The 22,099-nt window shown below is 40.2% G+C and overlaps 1 protein-coding gene across 1 annotated transcript; it reads left to right on the plus strand.

The window, feature by feature from the left end:
- Positions 1-393: 393 nt before the first annotated feature.
- LOC100032873 (BPI fold-containing family A member 1-like) lies at positions 394-9,432 on the plus strand. The gene is made up of 9 exons (XM_001381760.3): positions 394-527; positions 3,258-3,416; positions 4,079-4,238; positions 5,708-5,815; positions 7,041-7,190; positions 7,432-7,516; positions 8,308-8,371; positions 8,906-8,982; positions 9,182-9,432. Exons 2-8 carry the CDS (start codon positions 3,269-3,271, stop codon positions 8,944-8,946), a joined length of 756 nt encoding a protein of 251 aa, XP_001381797.2. The 5' UTR covers positions 394-527; positions 3,258-3,268; the 3' UTR covers positions 8,947-8,982; positions 9,182-9,432.
- Positions 9,433-22,099: the final 12,667 nt, after the last annotated feature.

The raw sequence follows: 22,099 nt of genomic DNA on the forward strand, positions 1-22,099 counted from the left end.
AAAGACAAAAACCAAACATTTCCCCCTCTGGGGAAGATTGCATTCTATCAGAAGAGATAACATGTGCATATGAAAGTATATACTGAATAAATACAAAATAAATACCAGAGTGTTTAAGGGAGGAATGACAAGTCTTACTGCCTTCTTCTCTTGATATCTTAAGCCTGATCCTCCAGGTTCAGGAAAACCACATGAAGTAGGGGTCCCTCACCTGACCCCTATTCATTAAAGCTTCAAGTCTTGAGAAACATTCCTGGCTCAGATTTGCTTTTGTTTAATTTGTCTCTGATTTGGCCTCCTTCTCCCCAACCCCCATAATGTAATCAGTAACTATTGACTTTGGAGGACAGTGAGAAATACCACAATTGTGATATTTCACACTGCTTTCTTGAAATCTGTCATCATTTTCTTCATTTCCTGATTCTTCTGTCAAGTTTTGCTATATAAGGGCCCTCTTCTCAACAGAGGTCAAAGAAGGAGGAGAAGCTGAGCATTCATCCCTGCTGAAGCATCTCTGAGAGATCCAGGTAAGATCAACCATTCCAATGTTGAAGATAGGACAAAAAAAATCTCTTTTCTGCTCCCATACCTGAAAAGACATTCAAAGACCTCCATCCCTCAAATCCCTGCATGCCTAGGATCCTAGGCTAGAGAATCACATTAATCAGGCAGGTTTCCTAAAGTACTTTGATCAATTATCCAAGGCATAGCTGAGTGAGCCTATTTTAAAATCCAATAGGACTGATGAATCTCAGTGGAAACAGATATTTGCTTGATTGGCTTAATAAATCAATATTAGGATAGGAAGTGAATTTGGGAATTCACTGATACAGAGAACTAAAAGAAGAAAAATATTCATTCTACTTGTGTAAGTCAGCAACTGATGATCTGAGAAAGTTGCTTAGATTAGTATAGAGAGGCTAAATTTCCAAGGTCACAGAGTCAGTAGATTATAAAGGTATTCATTTGACACTTAGTGGTCTAGCAGTCTTTCTGCCATATCTATCTATCTACCTATCCATCTATCTATCCATATGTCTGTCTGTCTGTCTGTCTATCTATCTATCTATCCATCCATCCATCCATCCATCTATCCATCTGTCTATCTATCTATCCATCTGTCTGTCTGTTTGCCTATCTCTCTACACACACATATATAAACATATACATACATTTTATATTCATATACAAACACAGTTATATACAAATACACATGTATGTATATATGAAGAGAGAGAGGGGGAGGAGGGGGGAGCCTAGCCACTGCCACTAGACCAATGATATTGCTTTATAAATAACTTAATTAACTCACTGGATTTCCTTGGTCAAATCTTTTCCTTGTTCTAGATCTCATTTTCTTCTCCTATATAATGAAAAAGTCGAACTACCTGATCCCAAAATTTCCTCCAGCACTGACATTTTTTCTCATGATCCTTTCAGTTCACATTCTATAACTCTAGACCGTGGGTTTTTAATTATCTTTTTGTGTGTCATGGCAAGCTGCTGAAGCTTATGGATTCCTTCACAAAATTATGTTTTTAAGAACACAAAATAAAATACATAGGATTACAAAGGAAATAAATTACAGAAAAATATATAGAAAATAATTGAAATAGATTTAAAAAAAAAATTCAGGGGCAGCTAGGTGGCTCAGTGGATGGAGAGCCAGACCTAGAGACAAGAGGTTCAAATCTAACCTCAGACATTTCCTAACTGTGCAACCTTGGGCAAGTCACTTAGCCCCAAATACTTAAGCCTATACAGTTCTTTTGTCTTAGTATCAATACTTAGTATTAATCCCAAGAGGGAAGGTAAGGGTTAAAAATATTCTCAGACACCCCCCCACACACACACACACATTAAGAACCCTTGCTCTAGAAATAGGAAATCTGGAACTGAAACTATTAATAGGATAGTTGAGGTAAATTATGAAACCATTTAATATAATGATTTGAAAACAAATTGAAGTTTATCTCTATCTATGACTACTCAATCGATCATTTTGATTGAAGCCTAACTAGTTGCTAAATATCTTCAGAAAATTGCTAGAAGCAGCCAAACTTTTGAATCTATGGAGGAATTATAATATTTGTCTGAGCCTAAGGAATAATAACACTTAGAGTCATAGAATATCTCTAACAACAATGACAAAAATGGAAGTATGTTTTGCGTAATACATGTATAATCCAGATCAAATTGCTCATCATCCCCAAGAAGGGGTAAGGAAGGGAAGGAGGGAGACAATTTTGAATCTGATGATTTTGGAAAATGTAAGTTGAAAATTGTTTGGTAAAACAAAATATCTATGAATAAAAAATAAAATAAAGTCCAAAAAAGGATCATAGAATATTAGATTGGGAATGAACCTTATATGCAGAACATTGAATATCAGGGCTGGAATGGGTCTTAGAATTATAGAATAGATAGTGTTAGTAGTGGGCTTTGGTCTAGAATAAAGGATTCCTGACTGCTATGGCATCTAATATTTTCGAAGGGAGACTATGCAATATTGCAGGAAGTAGTTGGGGCTTTTTAAAGTAGTTTCAATACAAAGCAAAAGCAAATGGTACCTTGTACAGCAAAGAAGAAACATGAGAATTTGAGAATTGAGAGGCTTTGCACAGGCCAAAGATAAAAAATTCAAGAAAAGATGAGATATATTTGAGGGGCTCCATCATAAATGATATAGAGAATCTGAGAAATTATGTGTGGGGCCCAGGCCTAACCTAAAGGAGGGAACCCCACCTTACCCCCTCATCCTTTCTCAAACAGACTGCTGGGGGACCCAGTGAAGAAACTCTCCTGGGCTAACAAACCATTGGCACTGATCCCTACATGGGGGAGGGAAAACATGTCTTCATTTCTTTATTTATCATATTAACTTAAATCTGTAAATTTACCTTTGTTTAAATATCAGCAATAACAGATTTCTTTTGAGACTTAATTATCATGAGTGCCTAGAAGGACAATATAGTTTTCATGTTATGTTTAAATATTTTTTTAAAATTGTCCAACATGTCTGTTCTTTTTTAAAAAATCTTTTTAATTTAATTTATTTGTAAATATTTTTCCATGGTTATATGATTATGCTCTCTCCCTCCCCTCTCCTCTCTCCCTACCCACTGTAGCTGCATGTCTGTTCTTTTGATGCCCCCTATCAACTCTCCTAAAAAAGGGGGACTTAATGGTTCCTGGAGGCTGTTGGTGCCTATTTCTGGTCTGATTCATTTTAGCTCTTTGTGCTTCCCATGCATTAGGAGCAGAGAAGATGCTTAAGATTTGGGGTCTTGTTCTCTTCTGTGGCCTGCTCACACAGAGTTCAGCCCAACTTGAAGCCATCCCTGTGGATCCTGCCATTCCCCTGAGACCAGCTCAGTCCCTTACTCCACCAGATCCTCTGTCAGGTTTACTAGGAGGTAAGTTACCCTTTCAATAGATAATAGCTGTAGAGTGAAAAGATGAGATTCTAGAATGCCCCTAGGAAAGGCCCCTCAAGGGTTATCAAGTCTAAACTATTTCTGAGGCATGAATCCTTTCTCTAGATTCCAAGTGATGAGAAATCCAAGACATTTAGAGAAGCTCATTCCAACTAAAGGCGGTTCTGACTGATAAAAAAGGTTTTCCACATATGGATTGAAATAGGTCCACATATTTTGGGGAAGTAAGGATGGTGAGAGGATGAGATGGAAAGGGAGGTGACATTTGGAAGATAGGGGAAGATAGGCATTTGGAAGATCAACTCATGGATATTTCCAAAGGATCATGGCATACTTCCCTACTGGACATGCTAATCTCTGAACCTAATGGAGGACCTTTCACTTTGTGTATAATAATAACTAATTAAAGTCAATCCAAAGGATGACTGGCCACTTGGCACTACACAAGGACAGTGTGGTCTAATGGAAGGAGCCCTGGATTTGCAGTCGGAGAACTGGATTTGAGTTCCAGATCTGCCAACTGCTACTAGGTATCCTTGGGCAAGTCACAATTCAGATTGCTTCCCCTATAAAATGAAGAGCTTGGGCTAAGTAAAGTCTCAGGAACCTTCTAGCTCTAAATCTTATCATTCTATTCCCAGGCCTCACAAAGGGACTTCTCAACTCAAATTTGCTTGGGATTCTTGAAAACCTCCCCCTCTTGGATGCCCTGAAAATCGGGGAAGGTTCATCAGCAGGTCTCATTGGAGGCTTACTACCCAAAATAGTCTCACTGGTTCCAGGGCTACAGGATATAATTTCGTGAGTCTCCTTCATTCATTATTAGCCTCAAATTTGAATGGGGGGATGAGAAGGTCTTTGTCAGATATCCATTAAAGAAAGGGGGAAAAAGATTATGGAGGCAGGGCAAGAAGGAGATGTAAGAAAGGTCTTTTCACTTTTGTGGGGTATAGGTGGCAGAGAAGGCTGAGAAGTCTTTCACCTTCTGGTGGTGAGAGAGGGATATGTGAGAACCAATAGGTCTGATTTAAGAGATAGTATAGTAGAAGTGGAAAGTGTACTCCATTTTGGAGGGAAAGACTTGGGTTGTTTTTCATTTCTCTGTTACTGATTTTCTGGGGGATTTCGGACAAGCCATTTTACCTTTCTGAGCTTCAGTTTCCCTCTCTGTAAATTAGGAATTGGACTTAAATGGTCACTAAAGTAACTTCCAACTCTAAAATTCTTTGAGCCTGTGGGTCAAGATATCTTAGCTACAAGACCTGTACCCACCTTGCCCAGCCCCATTAGACCTTAGGCAGTGGTATTAATTAGTCAGGCTGTCAATAAACATTTATTAAAGTCCCACTATATGCCAGGCATTATGGTAGGCATTGAAGATACAAAGATGAAAATGATGTAATTTCTACACTCAATGAGTTTACAATCCATGGGTGACATAAACATATATATGAATAAATATATGCAAAATAAATTATTTGCATATGCTTATTTATATTTGTTAAATTTGGACTTTTGCTATATAAAATATGTCAAAAAATTTTGAGAGTGAGGAAGGCACTAATAGTTGAAAGAAATTACTTCATAGAGAAATTCAGTCAACAAACATTTACTAAGAGCCTACTATGTGCCAGATTGTGTGCTAAATAGGCATACACAAAATTCAGAAGGAGATTACAATCTGATGGGGGAAATAATAAGCAAAAAAATGTGTGCAAACACGTTTTGTTTGGAAAGGAAATAAGAAGGAATTAAGGAAATTAGTAAGGAAGTAGTTAAAAGAAAGACACTAAAACAAAGAATGGTCGTTTGAATAGAATTTAAAAGGAAACAAGGAATTGTGAGAGTTAGAGGTAAAGTAGGAGAGCATCCCAGACATGAAGGACAGCTAGAACAGGGCATGGGTACAGGAGATGGACTCTCCAGTGTAAGGAACAACAAGAAGGCAAGTTTACCTGGACCAAAGAGTTGGAAAGGTAGGTCGGGGTTAGGTAGTGAAAGACCTTTAAAGATCAACAGAGGAACTTATATTTGGATCCTAGACACAATAGAAAGACATCAGAATATTGTGTAGGATTCCAACTGAAATTCAAAATTCAGTATTTATGGAACCTTGGCTGAGAATACTCTCCCAATCTCTCTAATCTCTTCCCCTCATCTGAGAAGTGTTTGGTGTTTGGGAATGGTTTGATTTGGGATTTCAGGTGTAGTTCATTATCTAAAGAATAAAAGTTTTGGGGAGCTCCTTTACCATGTAGTTTTCTGTGCAGGATCAATATTACCAATCCCGTTCTCCTGGAACTTGGGCTAGAACAATCTCCTGATGGACACCGACTTTTTGTGACCCTCCCTCTTGGCATGGTCCTAGAATTAAAAACGTGAGTGACATTTAATAACCCAGAAGGCCCTGGGAAAGGAATGAAGAAGAGTATTAGAAAAGGGGGCTTGGATCCCAAGGGATCTTAGGCTTATCCAGTTTATGAAAGATGGTAGGTGAGGAAGTAAATGGGGAGGCATAGCCATTCTATTCAATGTACATTCCCTGGACTCAAGGTCTGTCAGGGTATGGCTCCATCTTCAACTAATCATGAAGATTAACATTGAGAATTCTTCACCTTCAGAGAAGCTCCTGACCTCCTTCATCAGTCCCATGAAAGATGACAAGTATCTCCATTGTATCAATTCTAAAATCAATCATGACTCAAAGAAATTCCTGTTCTATGCTTAAGCATAGGTCAAAGTCCTTTCCATTGTTCAGCAAAAGGTTTCTGTCCTAAAGTAATCTTAAGAAGGGAGGAGAAGGAACCTCCCATGCCAATGGGGTTCACATTCCAATAGTCAAGACCCACTATCAATAGGAAATTTTGAGGTTTACAGTCTCTTCCAAGCCACAATTCCAGTAATTAGAGTCTGGAATTCTGTACCTCAACAGAGGCCCTGGCTATTTCTGGTTCTCCATGACTTGGAGCAGACAGACTTGTTCTAACACAATCCTAAAGCAAGAAAGCTGAATTATGGGCCAGTTGGAATAGAACTTTGAACCAGGAGACTTGAGAGTTTGAGTTCCTGCTCTGCCAATTACTAGTTTGGGGACCTTGAGCAAGTTATGGTCCCTTCCTATGCCTCAGTTTTCTCCTCTATGAAATGAGGAATTGACCTTAATGATCTCTTAACTCTGTTGTAGCTTTGCCAGACAAATGGGCCAGTGGTATTTGCTGAATTGAAGAACTGTTTCCTGGGGACTATCTGTGCAAAGCATCACAGAAACATTGTATTACCTAAAGGCCTACATCACAAATTCTTTGACCTTCAGTTTCTTAATAATCCCTATCCTTTTGCTATCGTGGGGTATTTGGGAGGTTTGGCTTTGAGAGTTCTTTGGAAAGTACTGAGGATTTTGCAAAGTTAGTCTCCAATGTGAATCTCCATGATCACAATCCCATTCCTGGTCTGCAGCAAACAATACAGGATGTTGTCCTTCCTCTCTCCATCTCTCTATCTCTATCTGTCTCTGTTTCTCTATGTCTGTGTCTGTGTCCTTGTCTGTCTGTCTCCCTTACCCTTTCTCCAATTTGCCTTTATTTCCTTATTTTTCTTGTTTAGATTCCTGACTGGTGAAATTCTCAAGTTGGATGTTAAACTGAATATCATAGTGGAGCTCATCGCAGTGAGGGATAAAGATGGAAAAATCCACTTGGTGATTGGGGATTGTAAGAATGACCCTGGAAGCTTAAAGGTCACTTTGTTGGAAGGGTGAGTCCCTGGGGATTAGTCCTTTTGGGGTCTGACTTTACCAGCCAGTGCCCATGCTTAGTGGGAAATTGAATTTTCCCTTTTTTGACCTGTTCCAGCCCAGGCTCCAACAGAGGAACAAGGAATGATTAGCCTAAGAATCAGAAATTTCTTACCACTGAGGTTATCCCCAATCTTGCAGCCTGACCCCATCCCCATCAACCTGTTAGTTCTTTATCCAGGTGTTCCTTCCTTTTTCCAGGGTTCTACCATCAGTAGTGCAAGGACTTTTAGACACAGTGACAGGAACTGTGATTAAAGTTCTTCCAAATCTGATACAGAAAGAGGTAAGTATGAAAATGTAGATTTCCTCTCAATTTTGGGGTCAGATTATTACTATTTGGCAAGCCAAAGGACACTGAGAATGAGGAAACCTGGACTCATAAGATAACAGATTCAGAACCAGAAAGGAATTTAGGAGTTAAGACTGATCCTCTCATTTTACAAATGGGAAAACTGAGCCCAATAAATGTTGAGTGACTTGTCCAAGGTCACACAGATTTTAAAAATACCTAAAGTGGGATCCAAACCCAGATTTTCCTTATTGCCCAGAACATTCCTACTCCACCATGCTGTCTCAATGTAATGGGATGTAATTCTATCTCAGCCTATGAATTGCTCTATGACTTTTTCTGAGCTTCAGGTTCACCAACTGGAAAACGAGAAGATTGAATAAGATTGTTTCTAAAGTCCCTTTGAGTTCTAATATTGTATAATCTATGTTGTAAAGACTGTTCTGGCTCTGGTGTTCTTTTTTTTTAAACCCTTACTTTTCACCTTAGAAAAAATTCTAAAACAGAAGAGTAGCAAAGGCTAGGCAATGGGGATTAAATGATATGCTCAGGTTCACATAGCCCAGAAGTGACTGAGGTTGGATTTGAATCCAGGTCCTCCTGACTCCAGCTTAGTATTCTATCTTCTGTGCTACTGAGCTGCCCCTATTTAACGTTCTTCTCTCTGACCAGTGACAATCTCTCTATGTCAGGCTTCCTCACTGGTGAGAGGTCCTATGTTACTGTACCTCTGGTTCTGTTGATGGGTACATCCATTTCATATTTCCCTCTGTGCTTGTGTTTAGATCTGTCCTCTGGTTAATGATGTCCTTGGTAATCTGGATGTTACCTTGGTACATGACGTGGCTGGTAAGTTTCTCTTCAAACATTCTTCTCTGACTTCAAGTGATTGAATTACTCAGATGGTTTTGCTTTATCTCTATATTGATGTATGAGAAGTGCACAGCAAAAATGGATACCAACCTGGAATACCATCAGTTAAGTTCTGCTTTTACTTCTAGTCTAGCCCCAGACCCCAGTGGAGTTCTTCAAGCTCCTCGTCTATAAATTAAGGGGGTTAGACTACATAATGTCTATGATTCTCTCTACTTCTAACTCAACAATTCTGTAGAGAGATTTCAGGTTGAGCTACAGGGAAATTCAACTGAGCACAGCTTCTCGGTGCTTTCTCTGTTGAAACTGGGCTGTTACCATTTAAATTCAGAGAAAAAAGGTTGCTGGTCCATCAAGTGGCAGGTTCTGGCCTTCTCAGAATTCTTCAGCCCTGACTCCTATGGAAACTTTTTCTCCCAGTTCCCAAATTGGAAACTAAAGACTGATCCTCAGGGCCCCTTCTGCTTCACTTTGGCTACCCCAGGCTGAGACACGTATTCTTCCTTTCAGAATTATTAATCCATGGACTTGAACTGCATCTTAAAATATAAATTTTCTCAGAAGAGACTAACTCTTCCTTCAAGTAGGTAAGGGCTATTTACCTTCAATTTGCTGGATTTTCTAGTACATTTTCTCTAAATGGAATCTTTGAATCTAGAGTCTGAGAGTCCTGGAAATGTAGACCTGTGGGATCTGAGAATTCTAGAAATATAGTCACAGATTTGTCCTGGCCCAAATTTACTCCTAACTAACATTTCTTCTCTTCAAATTTTCTTCTGCCTGAAGGACCCCCAACAGAAAAGACTTGGGCTCCAGGTTTGGAGCTGACACTAGCTGAGATGAAACACTTTCGATTTCCTGGAGTCAGTGAGATTCTTCTTTCCTGCATTTGGATCCATTCTCCACATCTGAAACTTCTTCCTGACATCCTTTTCTTTCCCCTGGATTTTTCTCATAATAAACGTCTCTCTATCTCTGCATTGATGGAGTAGTCATTGCTCACTCTCTCTCTGGCACCAATTGAATAAATGAGTGATGATAACATTTGGGGCTAGGAATGTTCTTGTGTCTTGTGGAAGCTTTGCAGGGCAGGCACAAAGCCTACACAGTTTGAAGGTACTTAATTCCTTTGTACTTATCAGCGTCGGGAATCATGTTTTTTTTATTAAGTTTCCTCACTGGTGTTTAACTGTGTCACCTTAATCAAGTCATTCAATTCTTCTGGGCTTCAGTCTCCTGATGAGGAAAATGGAAATGATATTCATCTAGGAGAAAATGAGTTCATAGATGGAAAGTCTTTAGAGAAAGAGTCTTTAGATAAAAACTTGTTATTTCAGTAAAAAAAAAAATGTAAAGCCATGATTTCCCTGGAACTTTGAAAAATATACAAGATGAAACTCTGTCAAATCATAACCCTTACTCTGCCTCCTGGTCCCTCCCATCTCCTCTCTCTGTCTTTCGAAGTCCTTCTACTTCTTTGGATGAACTAGAATCTTTAGCATTTGTCTATAGCCACCAGAATTTTTATTGGCTCCAGGGACCAGAAGAGATAAAATAGTCCTTTCTGTCCCTAGAATTGGAGCTAGTTTCTTTTAGGCCAAATAACTGACAACCTAGATTGGGAGACGGAATACTAGGATTATGATCTTTGCTCTACCATTAATTTAGACTAGGAATTTTGTCAAGTTCTTTGAACATATATCATGAGTGTCAAAGCTAGAGGGACCCCAGAGCCCATTTTATAATCTGACCGAGAAGAAAACTGAGGATCAGGGAGGGAAAGGCACTCATCTAAGGTCACATACTCAGTAGCAGAAGGAGACCCTCCTTGGTGGACTTGTTGGGCTGGTAGGCAGTGAGGTAGCAAAGCGATTTGGATGTGGTTCTCACAATAATTCTGAAAAGATACTAGGGCAGAGATTACTATTCTCATTTTAGAACTTAGGAAACCAAAACAGGGACCGTGAGCCTTTGCATGAATATTTTTAGTCAAAACCTTTCTTGGCCATCTCCTTTCTTAGGGATTCCCCAGGATTACTCTGCCCACCATGGTCCCCTTTCCTACTCTGGTATTCTATAGTCAATTGCCCTATGGAAATGAGGTCTGGAAGTTGTGAAAGGTAAGCCTGGGCACCCAAAGCGATGAGAAGTAGGAATGGTAGTCACTTATAAACCTATTCAGACTTCACGATGTTAAGGGAAATAGGGGTCCTGGGTCCCAGCATCCAACTAATAACCAAGTAAGTGATGCCAGTCCAATCTGATGTCCAGAAATGAATGGTGATCCAAGCCAGAGATCTTGAGAGATAAAAGGCACCTTGGAATTTAGAATGTTTAAGCTAGAATGATCATAGGATTAAAGTTAGAAAGTCCCTGAAAAAATGATCTCTCTAAGCCTACTACTCCCTTTCATGGATGAGGAAACTGAGGCCCAAGAAAGTTAAGCAATTTGTCTAAGATCACTCAATGAGCTGTTGGCAGAAGCAGGACTAGCACCTAAGCCTTAATACTCATTACTCCAAGGCTCTTTCCTCTGTTCTGGGCATTTCCCTTTTATATTCTTAGAGTGTTGCTATTGTCTGGTAAACAAATAACTTATTTTCTTCTTCCCTTCCTTTTTTTTTAGACTTTACTTTCTGTAACAAAAGAATTTAGTAACAACTCTTAGTAACAGAAGTATAAGATCTAGGCTAACAGGGATTAAATGACTTGTCCAGGGTCAACAAGCTAGGAAGTGTCTGAGGCCAGATTTGAACCCATATTCTCTGGACTCCAGGCCTGGTGCTCTATTAACTGTGCCACTAAACTGCCCCTAGAACTCCAGAACTGAATCTCATTCTCACTTCTTACTAGGTACTACAGAAGGGTACAAGAAAAAGAGAAGCCACACTCCCCAGCTTGAGGAGAAAATCAATAATAAGTAATTCTAGCCCAGGTTCTTTTGTGTTCTTACTGTTTGTCTCAATCCACTGCATTAGATTTGTCCAGTGCTGAGGGGACCTGGTGGAAATTGAATTGTCTTGGAGCCTGGACTTTCTTGGGCTCAATAAGAATCTCAATAAGCGATGACAGGTCATGACTATTAGCAACCATCAGAAGAATAGGTAAGTGGAGGTGTCCATCCTGACCTTGAATTTTCCAGATTTCCTCTGGGCTATAGATATCTAGCCATGCATGATGGAAAAAAACCCAGCGTCTCCATGGAAACAATCTTTTCTCCATTGTTCATTGATGAGCATGCTCTCATGTATTTCCTTTATTGTAATTTCACTAGCTTTTCCCCCTTCCCTAATGGGAGAGAAGGGGACATAAAGGGAGAGAAATAGAATTTTTTTGTTAATGGAGATAGTTTAAAATTTAAAAATTTAAAGGGCATGAATCATCTGAAAAGGGGATAATATTGATTTTCAACAGAGCATCAATAGAAATAACAGAAAGAGAATTTTTAAAATTCAAGATTGTTTCTCTGTCCTTAAATGAAGTCTTGAACAACTACTGCCTGGAGTCATAGGACCATGATTCACAGTCACTACCCACTCAAGGACTCCCTTCCATCTCCACTCACATTTAAGGACTTCCACTAAAGGAGAACAAAGATCTTAGGCCTCCCCCTCCTAAACCAGAGCCTAACAATTTTTTTTTTCCTTTCCCCTCTACTTGTTTTGCTCTAAGTTGCTCTGGCCTTCTACCCAATCCTGAATACCATCTGACTTCTCCCATGTGATCCAGAATCTCTGTTACCCCCACAGAATGGTCCAAATCCCTCAACTGGATTTAAAAATCAGGAGCCAATAAAAGGGATAAGAAGGAAAGATGGGGGGGGGGGGCTAGCTGGGTGGCTCAGTGAATTGGGAGCCAGACCTAGAGACAGGAGGTCCTGGGTTCAAATTTGACCTCAGACACTTCCTAGCTGTGTGACCCTGGGCAAGTCACTTAACCCTCATTTCCTAGCCCTAACCACTCTTCTGCCTTGGAACCAATACACAGGATTGATTCTAAGATGGAAGGTAAGGATTTTTTTAAAAAATGGAAAGATGGGACTGCGAATCTAATATCCCTTCTAATTCATTCAATATTGAAAATGTCATCTCTAGTTCATACAAAACAGCTCTTAACCAAACCAACAGTGAAGTATTCTCCGGATCATCTGTTGGTGAAAGCTTACCTCCAAGAAGATCCCTTCCATTAGACTTCAGCGCTTTTAGAATTAGAAAGTTCTTGAAAACAGACTAGAGGACTTCCGGTCAAGATGGCGGTGTAGAAGCAGCGAAAGTTCAGACCTCCGAAACCCTTCCCTACCGATCGCAAACAGAGTGCTCCTAGGCCACTGAAATTCAAGCTGAACAACAGGATAGACCTGGGGAAACCTCCTCCTGGACCTGGATCAAAAGGTACCGCACCCCAAAAGCCAGAACCCTAGATCACTCAGATCTAAGGGGTAGACAGAAAGAAGGTCCCAGGACCCATCCCCCCCAACCCAGAGTGCTGAGCCCAAGGCAGCAGCGGGAACCTCAGGGCTCTGAGGACTCACCTTGAAAGCAACCCTAGCCAGTCTCCGGAGCGCCCAACACAGACGGCAGAGAAGCATAGAGAGAAGGGGGAAGCCTGTGGCCTCCTGGCTGGGTTCTTCCCTCTGGGTCTCGGGGGAGGTCCCAGCTTCGGGGCACCAGCTGAGCCCAATCCCATCGGGAGCCCTCAGAGCTACTGAAAGGACAGAGGGCTCAGGGCTGGCAAAGGGGTGGCTCCGAAGAGCCTACCTTGAAAGTAACCCGGGCCAGTTTCTGGGCACTCAACACAGACTGAGGAAGAGGAGGTTGCTGCTTTTCTCTTTCTTCTTTTTTTGGCTCCGGGATCATTTGGCCCACACTACCTGAACCTAATCCCATCAGGAGCCATTAGAGTCCAGGCAAGCCACTACCCCTCCCCCCTTAGAGAGCTGGGTCTTCTGAAAGAACCAGTTGAACCTAATCCCATCAGGAGCCCTTAGAGCTGCTGAGAGGACGGAGAACTCAGGGCTGGCAAGGGGGGTGCTCCAGGGAGCTTGCCTTGAAAGTAACCCGGGCCAGTTTCCGGGCATTCAACACAGACTGTGGAAGAGGAGGTTGCTGCTTTTCTCTTTCTTCTTTTTTTTTGGCTCCGGGATCATTTGGCCCACACTACCTGAACCTAATCCCATCAGGAGCCATTAGAGTCCAGGCAAGCCACTACCCCTCCCCCCTTAGAGAGCAGGGTCTTCTGAAAGAACCAGCTGAACCTAATCCCATCAGGAGCCCTCAGAGCTACTGAAAGGACAGAAAACTCAGGGCTGGCAAAGGGATTGCTCCAAAGAGCTTTCCTTGAAAGTAACTCGGCCAGTCTCTGGGCACTCAACACAGGCTGTGGAAGAGGAGGTGGCTGCTTTTTTTTTTTCCCTTCCCTTTTTTGGCTCTGGGATCTTTCGGCCCACACCACCTGAACCTAATCTCATCAGGAGCCCTCAGAGTCCAGGCAAGCCACAACCCCTCCCCCCTTAGAGAGCTGGGTCTTCTGAAAAAACAGAAACCTAGAGGCGAAGTCAAGATGGTAGCCTAGAAGGAGCATAGACCTGGCAGCCTGGCCAGAGCTTTAGAGATCCTCCATATCTGCTCCAGCCGTCCAGGAAGTTTAAAACTCAGAATAAACCCATCCCAAATAAGCTGAACTCAATCCCATCAAAAGTCTCCAGAACACAGGGAAGCCCAGGCTCCCCATCCATCCTCACTGACTGCTGAACTTTAAGCCAATCAAAAGCCTCCAGAGGACAGGAAAGCTCAAACCCCCAACAACCCTCCCTCAGAGACTACACCAAGAGATCCTCTGTTAAAGCTCCAAGAGGGGAGACTGATAGAAGTCCCTAAAAAACAAAAAAATGAGAGGAACAAGAGCACAGACAAATACAGGGAGGAAAGAAGGGGTGAATTTGAACAAACAACAGAAACAGAAGAAAGAAACTACAATAGACAGCTACTACTCACCAAATGGAACAGAGGGGGAGAGATCAGCAAACGATAAACCAGAAATCCCAGCGAATTGGATACAGGCTGTGGAAGAACTCAAAACACAGCTAAGAGAGGCTGAAGACTATTGGGAAAAGAACTTAAAAATTAAGATAAGTCATCTGGAAACAGAGGCACTTGAACTAAAACAAGAAAATAGTGTCCTGAAAGCCAAAATCATCCAGCTGGAAAATGAGGCAAAGGAGATGAAAGATGAAGCAAAGGAGATGAAAGACGAGATAAAGAGGATGAAAGACAATCTTCAAAGAAACTCAGACCAGAAGGAAAAAGACGACCAAAAAGCCAAAGATGAAATCCAATCTTTAAGAACCCGAGTAAAACAACTAGAATCAAGTGACCTCACAAGGCAGCAGGACACTATAAGACAAAACAAAAAGAATGAAAAAATTGAGGAAAATGTGAAGCATCTCATTCACAAAACAGACGATTTAGAAAATCGTTCAAGAAGAGACAATTTAAGAATAATTGGACTACCAGAAGACCACGACAAAAGAAAAAGCCTGGACATAATACTAGAGGAAATTATCCAGGAAAACTGTCCAGAAATCCTAGAACAAGAGGGGAAAGTGGAGATTGAAAGAATCCACAGATCACCCCCTGTTTTTAATCCCCAACTGACAACACCAAGAAATGTTATAGCCAAATTCAAAAACAATCAGATAAAAGAACAGGTATTACAAGCTGCCAAAAAGAAACCATTCAGATACCATGGAAACATGGTGAGGATAACACAGGATCTTTCTGCATCCACACTGAAGGACCGAAAGGCATGGAATATGATATTCCAGAAAGCAAGGAAACTAGGCCTACAGCCAAGAATAAAATACCCATCAAAACTGACTATATTCTTACAGGGGAAAGTATGGTCATTTAACACAACAGAGGAATTCCAAGCATTCATAAATAAAAGACCAGACCTGAACAGAAAATTTGAAGTCCAACCACAGAATTCAAGAGAATCATCAAAAGGTAATTAAAAAAGAGGGGAAAAACAACAACAACAACAAAGTTTTTTTTTAAGAGACTCAATAAGTTAAAATGATATGTATCCCTATAAGAAAAGAGGTCATTGGCAACTCTTAAAAACTGTTGCTATCACCTAAGCAGCTAGAAGAACTACACTCAGAGGGAAGGGACAAACTGTATAGGATGAAAGGACAAGACATAAATAGGTATATAGAGATATGCATGCATAAATACATATACATGTGTATGTATATATATATATACATGACTAAAGCTAAAAAAGAAAAGAGGTTATGACTAAAAGAAATGGGAAAAGAAACAAATGGGGGTAAATTTATATGTCACAAAGAAGCTCATGGTGGGAGGGGGGAGAACATCGATACACTGGAAGGGTAAAGAGGTCGGAGATAGGAAATATTCAACTCTTACGTACTTTGAAACTGACCCAAAGAGGGAAGAACAATCCAATCCATTGGGGAAGAGAATAGATTTGCGCCCTATAGAGGAGTAGAAGGGTAAAAAACAGACTGGTGGGGAGGGAAGCAGTACAAGGGAGGGAGAGGGTGGGGGGGAATTTTTAAAAAGACTACAGGGGAAAATAAGGGAGGGAATTAGAAGGGAGGGGGGTAGAAAGGGAAATACAAGGGGGACTGATTTAAAGTAAATCACTGGACTAAAAGGTAGAGCTGAAGAAGAAAGGTTAGAATTAGGGAAGGATATCAAAATGCCAGGGAGTCCACAAGTGACAGTCATAACATTGAACGTGAATGGGATGAACTCACCCATAAAACGTAAACAAATAGAAGAATGGATTAGAATCCAAAACCCTACCATATGTTGTCTCCAAGAAACACACATGAGGCGGGTAGACACCCACAAGGTCAGAATTAAAGGATGGAGTAAGACCTTCTGGGCCTCAAGTGACAGAAAGAAGGCAGGAGTGGCAATCATGATATCTGATAAAGCCAAAGCAAAAATAGACCTGATCAAAAGGGTTAGGGAAGGTTATTATATTTTGTTAAAAGGGACTTTAGATAATGAGGAAATATCACTAATCAACATATATGCACCAAATAATATAGCACCCAAATTTCTAATGGAGAAACTAGGAGAATTGAAGGAAGAAATAGACAGTAAAACCATATTAGTGGGAGACTTAAACCAACCATTATCAAATTTAGATAAATCAAATAAAAAAATAAATAAGAAAGAGGTAAAAGAAGTGAATGAAATCTTAGAAAAATTAGAATTAATAGACATATGGAGAAAAATAAATAGGGATAAAAAGGACACAACCAGCTCAGTTCTCATTTCTGAAAGTGGTTTCTCTAACCTGATAATTAGAAGGACAAAGAAAATTTTATAATAATTGCTATGAAAAAATGCCATTATATTGGATTCAACTAATGAATGGAAAACTCAAACCCATGCAGTTGGAAATATTTTAGGGTTTTTTTTTCTCCTAACATGTTACCAGTCATTTGCATTTTATTTTTAAAAGATAAATTCAAAAAACCTATGAAAAGGCATCTGTTGGATGGTTGGGTAAGCAAAGGAAACAAATTTAATGAGATAAAATAACTTGCTAAAAAACATTAGCTGTAATACCCTAATGAACCTGATGATAACAGGATCTCTGTGTTAGTTAACACCTACAGGGAAAGGTATGAAAATTATAGAGTAACAGCTTATTTTCCTCATTCAAAAGAGAATGGGAGAAGACTTTACCTAAGTAAAGTATTTTATGTACCAAATTTCCTGAGAATTTCAGTGAGACTCAACCAATCCCAGTCATCAACAGTCTATATTTTGAATGTATTTGGCTCAACTAGTTTTGACATTATTAACAGACAGAAATTGAACATGAAATACATCCAACCTTTGCTTTGGTTAAAGAAAAAAAAAAAGAAAACAGACTAGAAAGTACCTATTACAAAAGTTGTTGGCACGTATCTAATGCAGTAGATGGAGACAAATGATAGAACACAGGAGGGTCTGTCCTATAATTATTTATTGTTGATTTCTCCTCAAGCTGGAGAATGTGGCTTCTCTTTTTCTTGCACTTTCTTGAAGTGGCCAGTAAGAAGTGAGAAAATGAGAGCCAGTGCTGAGGAGGGGGAAAATAGTTTTAAGGGAACCCTGAGTCATAGATTTAATCTTTCTTCTTTTTCTTTAAACCCTTACCTTCCATCTTGGAGTCAATACTGTGTGTTGGCTCCAAGGTAGAAGAGTGGTAAGGGCTAGGCAATGGGGGTCAAGTGACTTGCCCAGGGTCACACAGCTAGGAAGTGTCTGAGGTCAAATTTGAACCCAGGACCTCCCATCTCTAGGCCTGGCTCTTGATCCACTGAGCCACCCAGCTGCCCCTGATTTAATCTTTCTTAGAGAGAAAAGGAGTCCAGTACGGTGTGGCATCAAGTGCTATGGGTTCAGAGTCACTTGTGCTCAGTTTTTAACCATCTGTTAGTGACCTGCCATCTTCCCTGTTGCCAACTGTTCTTAAATTTTAATACAGGCTGGGTAAAACAGCCCCTCTCTTTAAACCCTTACCTTCTGTCCTAGAATTGATTTTGATTCTAAGGTAGAAGAGCAGTGAGGGCTAGGCAATTGGAGTTTAGTGACATGCCCAGGATAACACAGTAAGGACATGATTGAGGCCAGATTTAAGTTCAGGTTCTCCTTACTCTGGGTCTGACGCCTGTCCACTGTGCTACCTAGCTGCTCCACATCCCCCTTTTCTAAGGGTAGGGGAAGATACAGCGAAAGAGCTTTGGAGTGACTAATGAATACTCCAGAATGCAGTTCCCAACACATGAGGAATTTTGCCCCCCTGGACATCTGGCATCTTCTGCCTCCTTTGATCCGGGACAGATTAGAACTCTTACAAGAGGCTAAGGCTTCTTTTGTATGTAACTCGGTGTAAAGGAGATCAGTCCCTGGAATGGGAGCTCCAAGCCCTGGTCACTGATAACATCAAGAGGACAAACATGGCAATATTCACATCATGGTCAGTTGCTGGATGCATATGGTTGCCCTGTGGGAAAGAAGCTGCCAAAGTAAGCCTCAGTCCGGAAGCCGAGGCATCTATGACCATCTGAAGCTGATGGAACCGTAGGCTCCAGTTCCATCAGCTTCAGGTGGGGGTGGCTATGTCTCTACTCCTTGTTATTTCTCAGCCTTACTACCACAAGCAGGGATAAGGCATGGCTTTGGGGTACCAATGGAGTCGTGTTCAATTTGGATCACTGAGAAGGAAGGGAAAGCAATGAATACATTGAATGCAGTGTAGTCCAGTGGAAACTAGAACCTAGAAGAGTAAGTTCAGGTCCCAGGTTGCTTGTACCTGTGTACCTCTAGGCAAATCAGTTCATCTTCAGGGGATTGCATTCCCCATCTGTGAAAAGAAGGAGTTATATTAGATTTCCTTTAAGTCATTTTCAGCTCTACATTTCTGATCTTATAGACAGTTTAAGAATCTCATGTTGGGCTTTTTATTTATTTATTTATTGGTGTTAAATGGGCCCAAATTATTCCCTGTAAGGTTTCAGAATTGGAGAGTAAGAGTAAGCATTTGAGGAAAAAACATGAGGAAAACAATAATAGCAATGTGTGAATCCATCAACCAACAATATATTAAGCACTCATCTAATTTAGGTGCTGGAGATGCAAAGATAAAAATGAAACATTTCATTGGAGCATACAAACCTACACATATACTCATAGAAAAAATACATTTGAGACTGCATTTTAACTTATAATTATTTATTAAATCTAAAAACAGACCAGAGAAGGAAAGAGCACCAGCACATGTGGCTGGTTATTCCTTTAGCAGGCTCCTCCAGGAGTTGGGTTGAGAGTCAAGTCTGTGTACCCCTTCTCAGCCTAGATTTCCAGCCAAAAAACCCCACTTCCTCTGGCTACTCCGTTTATGCTTAGTGCCCTCCCTTTCTTTCTTTTTTTGAATTAAATTTTATCTTTATTTTATTCCAATAACAGATTTCCACACACGTTTTCCAAAGTTACATGATTTATGTTTTCTCCCTTCTCCCTCATGGAGTTAACAAACAATTCCACTGGGTTATACACATATATTATCACTCAAAACCCATTTCCATATTAATCATTTTTGTGACTTCCCTTTCTAAAGTCGCTCCAATTGGAGGATTCTGACCTCACTCTGGGCAAGAGACAAAGCCTTCCAGATGCCAGGAGTCACTGAGACCCTTAGAATGGATGTATAGTGCCCATGCCTCCTTTTTACCTTTCCTCTACCCCATTATCTTAAGTAGTTTGTTTACAGATAAACAGGTTTTCTTTGCATTCTTTTTGTTTTTCTATTTGAAATTTTTTTGTTTAATTAATTTAGACTAGTTTTTCCATGGTTGCATGATTCATTTTCTTTCCCTCCCCTCTTCCTAGCTCCCTCCCATAGCCAATGAGCAGTTCCACTGGGTTTTACATACGTCATTAATCAAGACCTATTTCCGTATTATTAATATTTGCACTACCGTGATCCCTTAGTGTCTACATCTCTAATCATATCCCCATCGACCCATGGGATCAAGCAATTGTTTTTCTTCTGAGTTTCTACTCCCACAGTTCTTTCTCTGGATGTGGATAGTGTTCTTTCTCATAAGTACCTCAGAGTTGTCCTGGATCATTGCATTGCTGCTAGTAGAGAAGTCCATTACATTCGATTTTACCACAGTGTATCAGGCTCTGTGTTCAATGTTCTCCTGGTTCTGCTCCTTTCACTCTGCACCAATTCCGGGAGGTCATTTCAGTTCACATGGAATTCCTCCAGTTCATTATTCCTCTGGGGACTAAAGTATTCCATTACCAACAGATACCACAATTTATTCAGCCATTCCCCAATCGAGGACATCCCCTCATTTTCCATTTTTTTTTTGCCACCACAAAGAGTGCAGCTATGAATATTTTAGTATAAGTCTTTTGCCTTATTATCTCTTCAGGGTATAAACCCAGCAATGGTATGGTTAGATCAAAGGGCAGACAGTCTTTTAGTGCCCTTTGGGCATAGTTCTAAATTGCCCTCCAGAATGGTTGGATCAGTTCACAACTCCACCAGAAGTGCATTAATGTCCCAATTTTGCAGTCCTGTTAGCCAATCTACTAGGTATGAGGTGGTACCTCAGGGTTATTTTGATTTGCATTTCTCTAATTATAAGAGATTTATAACACTTTTTCATGTGCTTATTGATAGTCTTGATTTCTTTATCTGAAAATTGCCTATTCATGTCCCTTTTCCATTTATTAACTGGGGAATGGATTACTTTTTTGTACAATTGATTTTGCTGCTTATAAATTTGAATGATTAGACCTTTGTCAGAGGTTTTTCTTATAAAGAATTTCCCCCCAATTTGTTGCTTCCCTTCCAATTTTGATTGCATTGGTTTTGTTTGTACAAAAACCTTTTAATTTAATGTAATCAAAATGATTTGTTTTACATTTTTAAACATTATTTTATTTGGTCATTTCCAAACATTATTCATTTGAAACAAAAATCATTTTCTTTTCCTCCCCTTTCCCCCTCCCACCACCTCTCCCATAGCTGGCGCATGATTCCACTGGGTATCACATGTGTTCTTGACTCGAACCCATTTCCGTGTTGTTGGTATTTGCTCTAGAGAGTTCATTTAGAGTATCTCCTCAGTCATATCCCCTTCAACCCTGTAGTCAAGCAGTTGCTTTTCTTCGGTGTTTTTACTCTCACAGTTTATCCGCTGCTTATGGATAGTGTTTTTTAGATCCCTGCAGATTGTTCAGGGACATTGCATTGTCCCTAATGGATTAAGTCCATTACCTTCTATTGTACCACAGTGTATCAGTCTGTGTGTATGATTTCCTGGTTCTGCTCCTTTTGCTCTGCATCACTTCCTGGAGGTTGTTCTAGACTCCATGGAATTCCTCCACTTTATTATTCCTTTGAGCACAATAGTATTCCATCACCAACATATACCACAATTTGTTCAGTAATTCCCCAATTGAAGGGCATCCCCTCATTTTCCAATTTTTGGCCACCACAAAGAGTGCAGCTATGAATATTCTTGTACAAGTTTTTTTCCTTATTATCTCTTTGGGGTACAAACCCAGCAGTGCTATGGCTGGATCAAAAGGCAGACAATCTTTTATCACCCTTTGGGCATAGTTCCAAATTGCCCTCCAGAATGGTTGGATCAATTCACAACTCCACCAACAATGAATTAGTGTCCCTACTTTGCCACATCCCCTCCAGCATTTATTACTTTCCATAGCTGTCATGTTAGCCAATCTTCTAGGTATGAGGTGAGTTGCTTTGATTTGTACCTCTCTGATTATAAGAGATGTAGAACACTTTTTCATATGCTTATTAATAGTTTTGAATTCTTTGGCTGAGAACTGCCTGTTCATGTCCCTTGCCCATTTATCAATTGGAGAATGGCTTGATTTTTTGTACAATTGATTTAGTTCTTTGTAAATTTGAGTAAGTAAACCTTTGTCAGAGGTTTTTATGAAGATTGTTTCCCAATTTGTTGCAACCCTTCTGATTTTGGTTACATTAGTTTTGTTTGTACAAAAACTTTTTAATTTGATGTATTCCAGATTATTTATTTTGCATTTTGTAACTCTTTCTAATTCTTGCTTGGTTTTGAAGTCTTTCCCTTCCCAAAGGTCTGACATGTATGCTATTCTGTGTTCTCCT

The sequence above is a fragment of the Monodelphis domestica genome, chromosome 1 (assembly GCF_027887165.1).
Source record: "Monodelphis domestica isolate mMonDom1 chromosome 1, mMonDom1.pri, whole genome shotgun sequence".
In the NCBI taxonomy this organism is placed as follows: Eukaryota; Metazoa; Chordata; class Mammalia; order Didelphimorphia; family Didelphidae; genus Monodelphis; species Monodelphis domestica.